Below are 18,889 nucleotides of genomic sequence, written 5' to 3' on the forward strand. Positions count from 1 at the left end.
ATAAAGAGCTTTATATCAGGCTTCCTCAAAGAGCACAAATTAATCAAACAGGCAGTGGTTAGCACTGCTGCCTCACAGCACTAGGGACCGGAGTTCAATGGCCTTTAGTGACTGTGTGGAATTTGCATGTTCTCCGTGTCTGCATGGGTTTCCTCCCACACAGTCCAAAGATGTATAGGTTATGTTGATTGGCCAGCATAAATTGTCCCTTAGTGTCAGGGGACTAGCAGGGCAAATACATGGGGTTTTGGGGATAGGGCCTAGGTGGGATTGTTGTCAGTGCTGACTTGATGGGCCAAATGGCCTCCTCCTGTACTGTAGGGATTCTATTCTAGCATTCTTTCACAAAATCATTGCTGGATTACATTATAATTTTCTTAGTATCCTATAATCTCTATAATAATGGGTCCCAGCAATTTCTTTATGACCGATGTTAGAATAACTGGCCCATACTTTCCTGCTATGTCTCCCTTCTTTCTTGAATAGAAGTTAAATTTGCTACTTTCCAAATTGCTGGAACCCTTCCAGAATCCAAGGAATTTTGAAAGATTATAATCAATGCTTCTCCTATCTCTGCCACGACTTCTTTTTAGACCAAGTTGCAGGACAACATTCTTGGTGATTTGTCAGCTTTTAGGTCCGAGTTCTTCACTAACTTCCACCTCTATTTTCAAATCTCTTCAGTAAGTTTTCCAACTCTTTAGTGAAGATTGAGAAAATATCTGTTCAACACTTGTCATTTTCCTGTTTGCCATTATTAATTCCCCAGACTTATTCCAGGGGACCAACGCTTGCTTTAGTTACTTTTTTCTTCTTGTAGACTTCTGGAAATGTTTTATATTACTAGCTTATACTCCACTTTCACCTTCATTTTTTTTAAGTCATTGCTTGCTGGTTTGTAAAACCTGTCCAACCTTCTGACCTACCACTAATTAATTGTCGTACAATTGTGTACTGTTTTCCAACTTGATACTACCCTTGCTTATCTAACCAAGGATGATGCACATTTCATTTTCAGGAATAAAGCTTGGCTGAAAAGTTAACATCTCCCTCCTTCCCACCCCAGCCCCAAAAGTCTGCCACAGCATTTCTAGTTTCCTAGTTCACCCTTGCTAACACTACCTTCATGTCATTTTAATGATGTTAATTTAGATTTAAAACACTGGTCTTTAACCCACACTTCTCACTTTCAATTTGAACATGAAAATCAGGTTATGATCGCTGTCACTTAGACTCCTTTAAAACAAGGTCATTGATTAACCTGGTCATGACCAGGTCTAGTATAGTCTGCTCAGCACCACAATTGGCCCAATGCATTTTCCAGGCTGTTTGTACCAATCCTGTGCATTGATTACAGTACCTTTCTTACACACTTCCCATGCACTCTGTCCTACAGTGCAAGTACTAACTCCTGTTTGGCCAGGGGTGGGGGGGTGAAAAGGAGAGGAGAGAGAGAGGGGGAGAGGAAGAAAAGACAGTGCAGGCTATAAATTACCCAAATTGCTACCCTAGGTCCCTCCAATCTGCAGTTCACCATCTTAGTAGTCACACAATAGAAACATGGAGGGGCCAAAATTTCCTCCCAGCAGTGTAAAGTGATGCCCTGCTGGAATTACAAGTGTCTAAACACACTGACCTACTCTGAAGGCTATAGATTGCTATGATTAACAACTTCATATTGATTACAGTAGTCTACAACAGGCTTGGATATAAAACCACTAAATAAAATCTTCAGTGGAGAGCTTTGCAAGTCCAAAGTCACTTGCTTCTCAATAATGCTCTGCCTCCCAGGTGCCAAGTACGCAAACATGTATTCCCAAAAAGCTATTTTCTGAAAGAAATCCATCTGATTTGCATTTAAATAAATGTATACTAACAGTCTCCCAAGGCAGCTTCAGATCAATCAGTTGTTCAATGAACATTGCATTCACACTTCAGTTCGGAATCTTATCTACTTCAAGCACATGCCCTGGAAAATGTGAAATAATTGTGCATCAAGACGAGCGGTTCCAGTCACAGCTACTTCTGATGGATATTGGGATCATTACAGATCAAAACAGAAGGACAACCAATAGTTTCTTTATTTGATCAATTACTCTACCTTCATCAGCCAAGCTGGTCGAATCACTAAAGCTGCTGCAGTGGCTCATGGTTTCAATAGATGCATCTTCATCACTGAAAGGCTGCACTGCTCGGTGTTGTCTACCTGCAAATGGAAGAAAAAAATTAATTGAATGTTTAAAGAGTGACAATCCACTTCAATCAGATATTCCAGAGTGCACATCCACTAACCATTGAACACCATTTATATTTAAAGGAAATCACAAAAAACTGTCGGAAGTATTTGTAAATTGACAAAATGTAAACTAAAAAAGGAAATTCCAAATCAAATTACTTGATTCATTATTTTCCATTTGCTTTTGGGTTCTAACCATTGCTGGCAAGACAAATAAATGTTGCCCTCCAGGTGGTGGTAAGCCATCTTAGACTGCAGCAATTTATCTGGTTTGGGGAACTCTAGGATTTTCACCCAGTGACAGTGAAAGAATATTATATTTCCAAGTCAGGATGATGTGTCGCTTGGATAGGAACATGTAGCGGTGTTCCCATGGTCTGCCCTTGTAGGTGGCAGAGGTCATAGGTTTGGAAGGAGCTGCTAAAGCAGCCCCCCCCCCCATTTGTACACATTTGCCAATCTGACCCCTCAGTCAAATTATGAAGTTTTGCAGCAATAATCATGTAATTATGAAACACTAGTTCTTGCATACTAGCATTTCCTGACCAAACAGAAAAACCTTTCTATCCAGTTTTGTTGGTACCTGGCTACCCAGACTTTAAGGGTAGCTAAATCGTAATCAAAACTGGTCCAGGATAAAGTTTTGGACAAGATTTACTTCTTTGAAGGGCTCCCTCAAAATTGCTCTGATTGGCAAGATTGGGAAATTGAGCTCCAAGATTATTCCTATATCTAACTCAAACTAGTATCTGAATTCTGATGGAACTCTTGCCTCGATTAGAATGCGGAATCCAAAACTCAATCCAGAATGAGCACACAATCTAAGCTGACATGCTGCATTGTTGGAAAAACTTGCAATAAACTAAGCACACCCCACTTCAATGTTCAAGTGGATAGAAAACAATTGTGGCAACACTTGGGGCAGGGGAGGGTTTTAAATCTGCTGACCAACATCTCCAAAAGATATGCGGGTTAGGTTGATTGGCCATGCTAAATTGTCCCTTAGTATCAAGGGGACTAGATAGACTAAATGTATGGGGTTATGGGGATAGGGCCTGGGTGGGATTGTGATCGGTGCAGACTTGATGGGCTGAATAGCCAGCCTCCTTCTACATAGTAGGGACTCTGATTCTATGAACATTTGTCTGTCAAGACAGAATGGCAATTTTTCTTGTCTGCTGCTTGTGGGATCTTGCTATGCACAAATTGGCTGCTGCACTTGCAAACATCAGTGATTAAACTTCAAATTAATGAATTCACTTAACTCTACAGCACTTGGGAAAAGGCTACAAACAAGAGGTGTTTGGACGGATGGAACTTTTGCACTTTGAGAATAAGCTTCTTATAGGACCATGATTCAGAAAGCGAACAAAAAAGTGACTTAAAAATTCCTCTCTGGGTTTGCTCCCATAATCCAAAGATGTGCGGTTAGGTTGATTGGCCATTGTAAATTGCCCCTTATTGCCCAGGATGACTTGCAGGGCAAATCTGGCAGGGTTTATTGGGATAGGGCCCCATGTGGAAGTATGGTCAGTGCAGACTCGATGGGCCAAATGGCCTCCTTCTGCACTGCAGGGATTCTATGAAATTTGCCACCTTTGTCATCCTATAATCTACAGGTTTTTAAACTCAATTTTGCCACTTAACTACTTTCACCTAGCCTCTCACCTACCTTGATAGTGCCCCAAACATTACATCTTTGCTTTTCTGCCACGTTTCTAATTTGAGTGAACTACTGCTTTATGAAAGGTTCATGATTTCCTTGCTTTTGCACCGTGCTTCTAATTACATAGCCCAAGATCCCTTATGCACTTTTAACTGCTTGCTCAACCTGCTCTGCTACTTTCAACAATTTGTACACAAAAGATCCCAGCCCCTACATGGCATAGTTTCTATTACTTCTCCCAACAAAAGTGAATCAACTTCACACTTCTCTGCATTACATTTCATCTGCCACATGTCCACATGCCTACATCCTCCTACAATCTAGCCCATCTTCCTCAAAGTCCACAGTACTCCCAAGTTATCTGCAGATTTTGAAATTGTGCACCCAAGCCATTTATATATAGCCTGAGAACCCACATTCGGAACCCCCACTGTATGGCTTCCTCCAGTCAGTTAAACAACCATTCACCAACTGTTTCTTCAGCCAACTGGGTCCATTTTGCCATATATTTTATCATCCTTTCATGGAAAAAAGGCAACACTGGCATGGCCAACATTTTGTCCTCATCCCCACTTGTCCTTGGACTGTCATTTCAGAGGCCAGAGCAAGCAAGGAGAGCAGAATTCCTTCCTTAAAAAGGTGAACCAGATGGTGTTTTTTTAAAAAAAATGATAGCCATCATGGTCAACATTACAGAGTAGCTTTATATCCAGATGTTTTAAAAATTCCACCAGTTGCCACAATAGAATTTGAAACCATGTCCTAAAGCAATAACCTGGGCTACTGGATTACGACTAGGAACATAGGGCTAAGGAAGATTTTGCCATTCAACCTTTTTGAGCCTATTCTGTCATTTAATAAGATCAGAGGCTGACCTGGTCCTGTCTGCCTCTTTCCTTGGTAATCCTCAACTCCTTGTTTATAAAGAATCGGACTCCACCTTGATTAAATTCAATAACAGGTGACATGATTTGAGGGAGACAATTCCATTAATGACCAACCAACGACCCTCAAAAAAATTAACATGGTGTTAAAAGGCACAAGATCAGATACAACTCCAAGAGAAGACACTGAAGGACCAGGGTAGGTTTGTAATGGGATTCGCCATCACTGGTATATTACCAGTAACAGCCATCTCTCCTGCTCACATGCCCCTGCAGAGAAGGGTAATGAAGTGCAGATCTGAGCAAAAGCTGGCTGGAGAAAAGTAATTTTGTTTTGATGTTTTCTATTGTGGGGAAAAAAATTGGAGATTTTTTTAAAAAAAAGAGGGAGACAACCAGGCCATCATCTCCTTTTCTTCCACATAACAAATCTCTAATGGAGATTTGTGAAAAGCAAAGGATCAGCATTCTGCAATAGGAATGAGATGTTTCCTCATTAGGAGAGCTAGAAATGCAACAAATGTCAGATGTTATGCAGCCAAATTGTTGTTGGTCCAAAAGCCCTAGCCACCTTTAGTTTAACGCTAAACTGAATATCTAGTGCTAGGCAATTGTTAACTACTTCAATTAAGCCACATAAGCCATGCAAAGGTGGCACCAATGTGCCACACGATTATCACAACCCAAATTTTAGATTTGCCAAATCCATTATTTTTGATGCCAGTGAACCTCAGTAACAGACCAACACTGGGAGAGACAAGAAGCATTCTTGTAACATTCAGTAACAGACCAACACTGGGAGAGACAAGAGGCATTCGGCCTCTGATATTCGGGTAAGCGTTCTCCAAGGCGGCCTTCGCGACACACGACAGCGCAGAGTCGCGGAGCAGAAACTGATAGCCAGGTTCCGCACACACAAGGACGGCCTCAACCGGGATATTGGGTTTATGTCACACTATTTCACATAAATATTTCTGCTTTTTTCCTCCTGAGTCTTTATCATGCGATCCTAGAATCAGAATTTATGTCACACTATTTGTAACTCCCACAGTTGCGTGGACCTGCAGAGTTTCACTGGCTGTCTTGTCTGGAGACAATACACATCTTTTTAGCCTGTCTTGATGCTCTCTCCACTCACATTGTTTTGTTTCTTAAAGACTGGATTAGTTGTAAGTATTCGCATTCCAACCATTATTCATGTAAATTGAGTCTGTGTCTTATAAGTTCTGTTTGTGAACAGAATTCCCACTCACCTGAAGGGGCTCAGAGCCTCGAAAGCTTGTGTGGCTTTTGCTACCAAATAAACCTGTTGGACTTTAACCTGGTGTTGTTAAACTTCTTACAGAGACAAGAACCCCATCTCAAAATTGACACCACACAAAAGTAACCCTGGGAGATTGAGGTTGTTTACTCATATGCCCCATCATACCATCAAAATCCAGAATGCTGCAGAACGCAAGTATTTATCTCCAGCACACCCACTCAATTGCATCATGCCCGTGTTCCTACATACTGTATGACCTGTACTATTGCAAAATTCTGACCATTTTCACTACTGATAGATTACAATTCTTTTAATGCAAGGTCAAGCCCTTTTAAAACATAAAAGAAAGTAGCAAGAGTAAAATACATACATCAAGGTCCAGGAAGAGCCAACATTACAGAAAAGAATTCCAGCAAAATGACTGAGTTACAACATTAAGCTAGCTGTACAAAATTTGCAGTGCTGGCAAGCATTGTACAGTACGTTCTGTTCACATCTATAAAGTGAAGTTTATTAGGTCACATTAAAGTAAATAACAATTCAAATCAACAACACAGATGGTTATTTACATTTCAAATCACAGGTAGTTATTTTCCATACAACCACATTCTTCACACCAGGTTAACATTTGTACCAAACTAAAAAATACCTCATGAAAAATATTTAAAAGCACGATCCTATTCCCTTACTGCTAAACAGCAAAAGCAAGCTGCCAGACACTTACTAATTCACGCCCAAGTAATTTACTTCAGTGCAGCAGGCTCTTTCTATAGTCTGCATTTTGAGACAAGAAATAAAGATGCATGATCAACACTATCATTCTTCCACACATTTCACTTCATAATCTGCAAAGTTATGATAGACCATTACAGCCCAATAAATATGCTAATTGGCAATCGGATACTTTAAAATTTATTCACTGGACAAGCATTTCACGAACAAGACCAACATTTATTGCTGATCCCACTATTAATGGCAAACCACCAAGCTTAAGTTATGATTTGGGGAGGCAGCGGTGTAATGGCATCATCACTGGACTAGCAGTCCAGAGATCTAGGGTAAAGCTTTGGAGCTTCTTAAAATTCAGCTCGGGCAGATAGTGAAATTTGAGTAAAAACCTCGTTCACTATTGTTCTTGGGGAAAATTTACAATCCTTCCCTGGTCTGGCCTCCATACCACTCCAGATCCACAGCAATGCAGTCAACTCTTAAATGCCCTTAGAAATGGCTGAATAAGTCACCAAGTGCAAGGGCAATAAATGCTGGCCCAGCCAGCAACACCCACATCTCATGAATGATTAGATGATTAGAGAAAAATGGTCAAAAGCAGCAAGAACATGTTAGCAGCCAATATTCTACTGCAAGAGGAGTTAGGACCCAAGTGGAATCTGGGTTTATAATATCACAATAGCAAACACACTGACCCACAAGGATTGCACATGCATACTCATTATGGATCACTACTGATCCATAGTTTGCAGTCAGTGGCAAATCAAGCTTGCGCCAAAACTAGTGAGAATTAGCATTGTTTAGAGAATCCCACTTTGGCTGCTTGGACAACTTGATTTCATGGCCCATCACATGAAAGGATTTTCCACAGACTAACCAGGAAACCAAAACAGGTTGAAGGTCATTAAAAATATCGTTTAGCACTAGAAATATATCCTGAGTACTTAGCACTTCTTTTTCAGGGCCAGTTTATCAAGGTCATTAATCAGGTTATTAAAAACCCAACAATGGAGTGAACAGTGGCAAGGGAGCAGGAAAGTTGAAGTTCTCACTGATTTCATTAATTGCTAGCTCAGCCTGTGATGGAGTACTGAGTAGCAGATCACAAGTTCCGGATTCCCATGCTAATCTGTACATGCTCATCATAAAGTATATATAGTTTCAAACGGGTATTGATGCTGACTGTTAGCTGTCAACACTTCCCTGTCCACACAATCCTAGTCACGATACATTAGCTCAAGAAAAATGCACAGTCACTAATCTCTCCCTTTTATGGGGAGCACTTCCTTAAATCTACATTACCATACTACACAAAATAATTCTACAGCTGATCAGTTTTAGATCTTGTATGCATTTCTTTATGGCAACTTAGTCAACATGTTCTTTGATGCTGAGATGCTGATCACTAAATACACTATCACGATTGTAAATAGATTTCCTCTCATCCAAGTCACCCCAGTCAAAGATAGTCCATATCTAATTGGGAAGTACCTCTCAACAAACAGTATAGCTGTACTAATAAGGTCAGCGTCACAAACCGGCTCCCCCCTCCCCCCACACACAGATGTCATGTTGAAAGACAAGATGCAAGCTCATGACATTAGCTGTACCAGAACAGTGCAAGTCAAGGTAACAAATTTTTAGGGTCCAATACAGATTATAATGAACAAGACTGACTTGGACTAATGTTAATTAATAAGGGGACAATTATCATGATCAAATTCAATGTTATCCTTTTAAGCCGAAATAATGTGGTTACGTTTTGCTTGCCAAGGCTATTAGTGGATACGGAACCGAGTGGGAGACAGAATACTGATAAGTTATGATCTCATTCAGCCTTCTATTCACCAACTTTACCCACCCCCAAAGTCCTATTCCACTCGGTACTTGGTCTATTTTTAAGCATCAAGAATAGAACCAGACTTCAAATAATTCAGGACTATTTAAATCAATGGACTTGGCCAAACACCACCTGGATGAAATACTACAAACATTAAGGACATAATAGAACATAGCCCTAAAGTCTGACCCAAACAAAAAGGTGCATGCATCATTGGACTAGATTTTCACTGTCAATAATTGACAGTATCTCATGTTGTCCAGTCATAAGAATCACATATACACACACCACTTTTCCAGATATGTACAAAAATTTAATATTGCTGGGCCCAAATTTAAATGGAAATGGTGTGATGTATTAAGTGCTGGAAAATTTGGTGTTTCACTAGTGTATAACTCCCAAAACAAGTTTAAGTTTATTTATTAGTGTCACAAATAGGCTTACATTAACACTGCAATGAAGTTAGTGAAAATCCCCTAGTCACCACACTCTGGTGCCTGTTCAGACACAGAGGGAGAATTTAGCATGACTAATGCACCTAGCCAGAATATCTTATGGACTGTGAGGGGGGGAAAAAAAGAGCACCCAGAGTAAAACCATGCAGACCCAGGAGAAGGTGCAGACTCTGCACAGACAGTGATCCAAACCTGGAATCGAACCTGGATCCCTGGCACTGAGGCAGCAGTGCTAACCATTGTGCCCACCAAGGGATGAATTTGCAGTTTACACATTTTCTACAGCGGCTGAAAGAAAAGGCCTCGCCCAGTTTATATAGGAGCAAGACAACCTGGACATTAATACAACTTAGAAGGAAGCTAACATTTTACATGCACCAGAGGAGCACAGCATTCTATGCAACTCCAAGTCTGGAAGGCTAACTCATGTTAAACTCCATGAGGACAATTTTCAATTAGTACCAGAACACAAAACTGGTCGTCGCATGTCAAGTACCATTATAGAAACTGCTAAAGTTTCTACAAAGAGCACGCCACCATAATGGTTTAGGCTGACAAGTTGAAAACTACACCTGTGTTTTAATACTCCCTCCATTGGCCAAATTCTGCTCCTATGTCTTATGGTCCTTTTGGCCCATCAAGTTTGCTCTGTCATTCAACCAAGGCTTACAAGTTTCTCCGTAACCCTTGATCCCCATACCAATCAAGAATCGGTCTTAAATATACTCGGTGACCTGGCCTCCACAGCATTCTGTGGTGATGAATTCCATAAATTCACCATCCTCTGGCGGAAGAAATCTCTGCTCTAAAGGGGCACCCCCTCACATGCAAGAGATAGAAACACCATGAGAAGCACAGAAGTAAAAAAATTAGTCACATCTTTGATAAATCCTGAAAATTTTAACATTTGTTTAAAAGAGTAATTGAACAAAACACCTCTAGTTCTTTGCAAGTTTATGCCATTTATCACTGAAAGATTTCATATCAGCCCAGAATTTAAACTTGTGGTAAATCTGCCATTTTGTACTAATCTCAACTTTTATTGTATTCTTTTGCAGGATGTGGACATCACTGGCTATGCCAGCATTCAATGTCCATCCCCAACTGAATCACTGCAGGTACAGGCAGCACCCACAGTGCTGTTATAAAAGGGAGCTCCAGGATTTTTGTTTCTGGTGGCTTGGATGGAAAGCTTGTAGGTTGTGGTGAACCCATGCATCTGCTGCTGGTGTCTTTTGAGGTGCTAAGAATTCATGGGTTTGGAAGATGCAATCAAAGAAGCCTTGGTGAGTTGCTGCAATGCATCTCGTAGGTGGTACACATACTGCCACTTTTTAAGTCATGGGAATGAATGTTGAAGGTGGATAAGGTGCCAACCAAATGGCAGCTTTGTTCTAGATGGCATCAAGCTTGTGCTGTTGAAGCTCCACTCACCCAGATAAGTGGAGTGTATTCAATTCCACTCCACATTTGTGCCTTGCAGGTGGACATGTTTTGGGGAGTCAGGCAGAAAGTTACTCTCCACAGAATTCCTCACCTCTGACCTGCTCTTGTAGCCAGTTTTCACATGTCTGCTCCAGTTCAATTTCTGCTTAACAGTAATCTCCAGGATGTTGATAGTGGAGTAATATAGCAATTGCAACACAGTTTCTCCTACCCTTCCTCACCGAGGGAGGTGAGGAATCTGACTTGGCAACTAGAACTTGTCTGACTGGAGGACTATTGTTTTGGTATGATTTCCCCACTTGCATTATATTTTGGCTATGTTGTTCAACACCACTGATCAGTTATCTTTTTAGCTTCATCCTTCGATCATCAATACTGTTCATAGGTACACATCACCTTGGGGTTTTTTTGCATCTGCAGAGTTCATATGTGCAGTCAGATTAGATCATAAGACTCATCTGTGCTAGTATGACAAGGTTCATCTTTGAGCCGAGCACACAGCTACTTCAGCAAGGTACAACTCAATCCCAGAAAGGAATCGAAATAGTCAGAGGAAGAGCAAGGTGAAAAAATGCAGAACAATACATTTAGAACATTCAATTTGGTTTGCTGATTACTTACCCATATTGATGCAGCAGCACAAGTGCTTTTGCCACATTACTCATTTAGATGACAAAAGGAGATTATCCATTTTGTAGCCCTGCATTTACAAGGCATGATTGATGATAAGTAAACATGGAAACAAGGAGTAGGCCATGCGGCCTTTCAAGGCTGCATAGCCACTTAACATGATCATTGATCTTAAATATTCCAGCTTTATCCCATATCCTTGATGCCATTAAAATTTAAGATTACCTTTTTCCTTTCCTGAATTGACCAGTGATTTGGCCTCCACAGACTTCCATGGCAGAGAGCTCCACAGGTTCACTAGGCTTTTGAGTGAAGAAATGTTTCCTCATCTCAGCCCTAAGTGGTCCACCCTGTCGCCAGAGACTTCCCCAGTTCTACATTCCTCAAACAGGGAAGTGGGGGTTGTTTGGGACAAACGGGAAAAAACAACAATTTGGCCAAAATGCAGGGGAAGTTGACAGTGAAGTTGTCAGAATTCCACAGGGACCGTTCCCTCCGGTATATCATGATCCACTCCTCGATCACACCCACCACACCTTCCCCTGCAATCATTGAAGATGCAACACCTGCCCCTTCACCTCTTCGCCATCACAGGACCCAACACTTCAGGTGAAACAGTGCTTCACATGCACCACCATTAATCTGGTCCAATGCATTTACTGCTCTTAATGCAGTCCACATCAGAGAGACCAAAAGCAGATGGAGTGACCGCTTTGCAGAACACCTTTGATCCATCCGCAAGTAGGATCCAGACCTTCCTGTTGCTTGTCATTTAAACACATCATCCTGCTGCCATGCCCACATATCCATCCTTGGCCTGTTGCAATAAAGAACAAAACAGCACAGGAACAGGCCCTTCGGCCCTCCAAGCCCACGCCGCTCCCTGGTCCAAACTAGACCATTCTTTTGTATCCCTCCATTCCCACTCAATTCATGTGGCTATCTAGATAAGTCTTAAACATTCCCAGTGTGTCCGCCTCCACCACCTTGCCCGGCATTCCAGGCCCCCACCACCCTCTGTAAAATACATCCTTCTGATATCAGTGTTAAACCTCCCCACCCTCATCTTGAACCCATGACCCCATGTGAACGTAACCACCGACCTGGGAAAAAGCTTCCCACCGTTCACCCTATCTATGCCTTTCATAATTTTATACACCTCTATTAGGTCACCCCTCATCCTGTCTTTCCAGTGAGAACAACCCCAGTTTACCCAATCTCTCCTCATAACTAAGCCCCTCCATACCAGACAACATCCTGGTAAACCTCCTCTGCACTCTCTCCAAAGCCTCCACGTCCTTCTGGTAGTGTGGCGACCAGAACTGGACGCAGTATTCCAAATGCGGCCGAACCAACGTTCTATACAACTGCATCATCAGACCCCAACTTTTATACTCTATGCCCCGTCCTACAAAGGCAAACATGCCACATGCCTTATTCACTACCTTCTTCACCTGTGACATCACCTTCAAGGATCTGTGGACTTGCACACCCAGGTCCCTCTGCGCATCTACACCCTTTATGATTCTGCCATTTATCATATAGCTCCCCCCTACGTTAGTTCTACCAAAATGCATCACTTTGCATTTATCTGGATTGAACTCCATCTGCCATTTCTTTGCCCAAATTTCCAGCTTATCTATATCCTTCTGTAGCCTCTGACAATGTTCCTCACTATCTGCAAGTCCAGCCATTTGTGTTGTCTGCAAACTTACTGATCACCCCAGTTACACCTTCTTCCAGATCGTTTATATAAATCACAAACAGCAGAGGTCCCAATACAGAGCCCTGCGGAACACTAGTCACAGGCATCCAGCTGGAAAAAGACCCTTCCACTACCACCCTCTGTCTTCTGTGACCAAGCCAGTTCTCCACCCATCTAGCCACCTCCCCCTTTATCAAATGAGATCCAATCTTTTGCACCAACCTACCATGAGGGACTTTGTCAAACACTTTAGTAAAGTCCACATAGACGACATCCACAGCCCTTCCCTCGTCAACCATTCTAGTCACTTCAAAAAACTCCACCAGGTTAGTGAGGCATGACCTCCCTCGCACTATCGTTAAGGAGTTTATTCCTTTCTAAATGCGCATATATCCTATCTCTAAGAATCCTCTCCAACAACTTCCCTACCATGGACGTCAAGCTCACCGACCTATAATTTCCCAGGTTATCCTTCCTACCCTTCTTAAATAACAGGACCACATTAGCTATCCTCCAATCCTCTGGGACCTCACCCGTGTCCAGTGACGAGACAAAGATTTGTGCCAGAGGCCCAGCGATTTCATCTCTCGTCTCCCTGAGCAGCCTTGGATAGATTCCATCAGGCCCTGGGGATTTGTCAGTCTTTATATTCCCTAAAAAACCTAACACTTCCTCCCTTGTAATGGAGATTTTCTCTAACGGGTCAACACTCCCCTCCGAGACACTCCCAGTCAACACATCCCTCTCCTTTGTGAATACCGACGCAAAGTATTCATTTAGGATCTCCCCAACTTCTTTGGGCTCCAAGCATAATTCCCCACTTTTGTCCCCGAGCGGTCCGTTTTTTCCCTGACAACCCTTTTGTCCCTAACGTATGAATAAAATGCCTTGGGATTCTCCTTGATCCTGTCTGCCAAGGACATTTCGTGACCCCTTTTTACCCTTCTAATTCCTCGTTTGAGTTCTTTCCTACTTTTTGTATTCCTCCAGAGCTCCCTCCGTTTTTAGTTGCCTGGACCTAACGTACACCTTTTCTTTTTGACCAATCCCTCAATTTCCCTGGTTATCCACGGTTCTCGAATCCTACCCTTCCTTTTTTTTTGTTTACAGGCACATGCCTATCCTGCAGCCCTAACAACTGTTCCTTAAAAGACTCCCACATGTTCAAGGAAAGCCCAATGCAAACTGGAGTAAACAGATACATCGAAGGTAGGAGCAGGAGGTGGTCTTTTGGCCCTTCAAGCTTGCTCCGCCATTCGTGAAGATCATGGCTGATCACCCAACTCAATAGTCTAATCCTGCTTTTTCCCCATAACCTTTGATCCCATTTGCCCCAAGTGCTATATCTAGCCACCTCAAATACATTCAAGGTTTTGGCATCAACTACTTCCTGTGATAATGAATTCCACAGGCTCACCACTCGGTGAAGAAATGTCTCATCTGTCCTAAATAGTCTACCTTGTATCCTCAGACTGTGACTCCTGGTTCTGGACTCCCCCACCATCGGGAACATCCTCCCTGCATGTACCCTGTCTAGATCTGTTAGAATTTTAAATCTATGAGATCCCCCTCATTTGTCTGAACGCCAACAAAAACAATCCTAACATAATCAATCTCTCATCATACATCAGTCCTGCCATCCCCAGAATCATCCTGGTAAACCTTCGCTACACTCACTCAAGAGCAAGAACATCCTTCCTCAGAAAAAGACCAAAACTGCACACAATACTCTAATACGGAGGAACAGCACCTCATCTTCTGATTGGACAATTCACAGCCTTCCAGACTTAACATTGAGTTCAACAACTTGAGCATGAACTCTCTCCTCCAACTTCACCCCATATTACTGTGAAAATCCCCTAGTCACCACACTCTGGCACCTGTTCGGGTACACTGAGGGAGAATTTAGCATGGCAATGCACCTAACCAGCATATCCTTTGGACAGTGGGAGGGAAACTCAGGCACAGGGAGAACACAAACTCCACACAGTCAGTGGCCCAAGCCAGCAATCGAACCTTGGTCCCTGATGCTTTCAGGTAGCAGTCCTAACCACTGTGCACCCATATTATTTTGAATCTAATTTCTTAGATCCTCCACACCTTAGTTGTTTGTTAGCTGTGCTTCAGTGGGAATATCTTCACCCTAGACCAAATTTTGCAGACAAGAGTCACATCTTTTGCAGAAAACGTAGTTCAGTGCTGCTGACGTCATTTCAGATAAGATGCTAAACCATGCCAACTTTTTGAATGGGTTTAAAATATGCTTTGGCAATACTCAGGAACATCGAACAACTCCGGAATCGGTTGCATTCTTGGACACACGCATCTCCATTAAGGACGGTCACCTCAGCACCTCACTGTACCGCAAGCCCACGGATAACCTCACGATGCTCCACTTCTCCAGCTTCCACCCTAAACACGTTAAAGAAGCCATCCCCTACGGACAAGCCCTCCGTATACACAGGATCTGCTCGGATGAGGAGGATCGCAACAGACACCTCCAGATGCTGAAAGATGCCCTCATAAGAACAGGCGCTCGACTCATCAATCAACAGTTCCAACGCACCACAGCGAAAAACCGCACCAACCTCCTCAGAAGACAAACACGGGACACAGTGGACAGAGTACCCTTCGTTGTCCAGTACTTCCCCGGAGCGGAGAAGCTACAGCATCTCCTCCGGAGCCTTCAACATGTCATTGAGGAAGACGAACATCTCGCCAAGGCCATCCCCACACCCCCACTTCTTGCCTTCAAACAACCGCACAACCTCAAACAGACCATTGTCCGCAGCAAACTACCCAGCCTTCAGGAGAACAGTGACCATGACACCACACAACCCTGCCACAGCAACCTCTGCAAGACGTGCCGGATCATCGACACAGATGCCATCATCTCACGTCAGAACACCATCCACCAGGTACACGGTACATACTCTTGCAACTCGGCCAACGTTGTTTACCTGATACGCTGCAAGAAAGGATGTCCCGAGGCATGGTCCATTGGGGAAACTATGCAGACGCTGCGACAACGGATGAATGAACACCGCCCGACAATCACCAGGCAAGACTGTTCTCTTCCTGTTGGGGAGCACTTCAGCGGTCACAGCAATCGGCATCTGATATTCGGGTAAGCGTTCTCCAAGGCGGCCTTCGCAACACATGACGGCGCAGAGTCACTGAGCAGAAACTGATAGCCAAGTTCCGCACACATGAGGACGGCCTCAACCGGGATATTGGGTTCATGGCACACTATTTGTAACCCCCAGAGTTTCACTGGCTGTCTTGTCTGGAGACAATACACATCTTTTTAGCCTGTCTTAATGCTCTCTCCACTCCCATTGTTTTGTTTCTTAAAGACTGGATTAGTTGTAAGTATTCGCATTCCAACCATTATTCATGTAAATTGAGTTTGTGTCTTTATAGGCTCTGTTTGTGAACAGAATTCCCACTCACCTGAAGGGGCTTGCAGGGCTTTTGCTACCAAATAAACCTCTTGGACTTTAACCTGGTGTTGTTAAACTTCTTACTGTGAACATCGAATTAGCCATCTCCAGGCCAGTATTTAACCAACATCACTCAAAAAACATCACCATAGTCTCCAATGGTTGGTGCAGTTGTAGGGCCCTCACTAAAGACAAGTCAACTACTTAAATTGGCGGTTGAGGATGTCCCTGGCCATGAAAAAGAAAGGCTTGCATTTATTCAGCATTCATCAAAAGTTGAACATTTTCAACTAGAAGATGGGGGGCATGGTGGCACAGTGGTTAGTACTGCTGCCTCACAGCACCAGGGTCCTGGGTTCGATTCCAGCCTTGGGAGATTGTGTGCAGTGTCTGCATGTTCTCCCTGCATGGGTTTCCAACAGGTGCTCTGGTTTCTCCCTACAGTCCATTGTCCCTTAGCAGGTTAGGTGGATTGGTCATAATCACTTGACCTTTAGTGTCATGGGAATCAGCAGGATAAACAAGAGGTTATGGGGATAGGACCTGGATGGGATTGTCATCAGTGCAGGCTCAATGGACTAAATGGCCTTCTGCACTGTAGGGAATCCAACTCAGACATCTAGCAAACATATCCAGCCCGAAGATGGACTTCTAGCCATGGCACTCATCCTGCAGTGCACCTCAGACTAGATTATCGCTGGAAGCCTAGAATCCACCTTCTGACTCAGAAGGGTGCCATCATCCAGCCAGAGAAGCCACATTTCAAACTTGTCAACCTGACAATCTTAACGGTGAGAGAGAGATGCCAGAGTTGTGACATTCCCATAGGTGGAGAAAAAAATGATCGTCACAAATGACAGCAATAAGTTTCAAGTTTATTTATTAGTGTCACAAGTAGGCTTACATTAACACTGCAGTGAAGTTTACTGTGAAAATCCCCTAGTCACCACACTCCAGCACCTGTTGTTCAGGTACAAGGAGGGATAATTTAGCATGGCCAATACACCTAATCAGCACGTCTTTCAGACGGTGGGAGGAAACCAGAGCACCCAGAGGATACCCACGCAGACACGGGGAGAATGTGCAGACTCCACACAGACAGTGATCCAAGCCAGGAATGAAATCCAAGTCCCTGGTGTCGTGAAGCAGCAGTGCTAACCACAGTGCCACCCTGTTTCAGGATAATGTGTTAGAAAAAGGTGTTTAGGGAGGGGAAACCCAGGGCCGTTGCTAGGAGGAGCCACCAGCGCGCCCGAGTTGCTGGAAATGTCGCTCCCCGCCTTGCCAAATACCCCCCGCCCCCCCGGCTGGGCTGTCCGACTCAGGCTGAACCCTTCCCGCTTCCGAAGCGGAGTCTATGCCGGACGGCCGCCGGTGAACGGCAGCTGGCCGCCGGCACCACCACACGTGGCCTCCTCCACCACCACCACCATCATCCCACGCCGCCAACTCCCGGCCACCGCAGCCAGCTGGAGCCGGCCGGCATGGGCGCCACACGGCCGCTGGGAGATGTAGTCCCGCCGCGCCCTCCCTGCCGGCCGTGGCCGCGGACAGCCCGCCAGCCGCGAACTACAGCTCCCACAAGGCAGCGCGGCGCCGCGCATGCTCCGTGCCGCCCTTTCCTCCCCTCCCCCACACCATACCTCCGCCTCCCTTGTTGTTCCGCTTCTTGGACTTCGGCATCTTCCCGTCCCTCCGGGGGGGACTGACACGGCGCGGATTGTAATCAAATGTCGCTCGGTCAACGTTCGACGATCAGCCGATTGAAGAGCACTTTTTACTGTAGCGTCTTTCAGGAACCAGATGTGAATCACCACACGGCAATAAGAAGTAGTAGTAAGGAATCCCGGTGAATGGCGACGAACCCAGACGACTCATTTTACCTCTGCATTAACCAGAGTCAGCGTCAGGACTGCCCGCCTCGCCCTTTATATCAGCGTCCTGACGCACGGCGACGTGACGGCGTTACGTCAATTGAAACGCGAGGGGCGGTGCCCGCGCCCAGCCAATCAGCGGCGAGCTGTCCCTCAATGCGGACCAGCTGCTACTGACACGTTGGCGCAAAGTAACCATCCTGGGAGACGTGTCATTGTATTGACCTCCCCATGGTGTGACTATGGGTCACTTTCCAAAGAAAGAGTTTTAACAACTCCAGGTTAAAGTCCACCAGGTTTATTTGGTAGCAAACGCCACTAGCTTTCGGAGCACTGCCCCTTCGTCAGGTGAGTGGGAGCTCAATGGGCATAGAAAGAAACTCAATTTACAGAATAATGATTGGAATGCGAGTCTTTACAACTAATCAAGTCTTAAACGTACAGACAGACTTGATTAGCTGTACAGACTCGCATTCCATTCATTATTCTGTAAATTGAGTTTGTGTCTTTATATGCCCTGTTTGCTGTTTGTTAGCGGATCTCCCACTCACCTGACGAAGGAGCAGCGCTCCGAAAGCTAGTGGCGTTTGCTACCAAATAAACCTGTTGGACTTTAACCTGGTGTTGTTAAACTTCTTACTGTGTTTACCCCAGTCCAACGCCGGCATCTTCACATCATCACTTTCCAAAACCAGAAGAGAAGAGATCTTCCACAAA

The 18,889-nt window shown here is 44.0% G+C and overlaps 1 protein-coding gene across 1 annotated transcript in view; it reads right to left on the reverse strand.

Annotated features, from left to right (window-relative positions):
* Positions 1-18,251, reverse strand: part of ifrd1 (interferon-related developmental regulator 1) — a 34,574-nt gene extending 16,323 nt beyond the window's left edge. Inside the window, exons 1-2 of the mRNA XM_078219899.1 lie at positions 17,942-18,251; positions 2,102-2,206 (exon numbers count right to left, since the gene is read on the reverse strand). Coding sequence (XP_078076025.1) covers positions 2,102-2,206; positions 17,942-17,981 — 145 coding nt within the window. The 5' untranslated portion in view covers positions 17,982-18,251. The remainder of the gene's footprint in view (positions 1-2,101; positions 2,207-17,941) is intronic.
* Positions 18,252-18,889: the final 638 nt, after the last annotated feature.

This window comes from Mustelus asterias, chromosome 9, assembly GCF_964213995.1.
Source record: "Mustelus asterias chromosome 9, sMusAst1.hap1.1, whole genome shotgun sequence".
Taxonomy (NCBI): domain Eukaryota; kingdom Metazoa; phylum Chordata; class Chondrichthyes; order Carcharhiniformes; family Triakidae; genus Mustelus; species Mustelus asterias.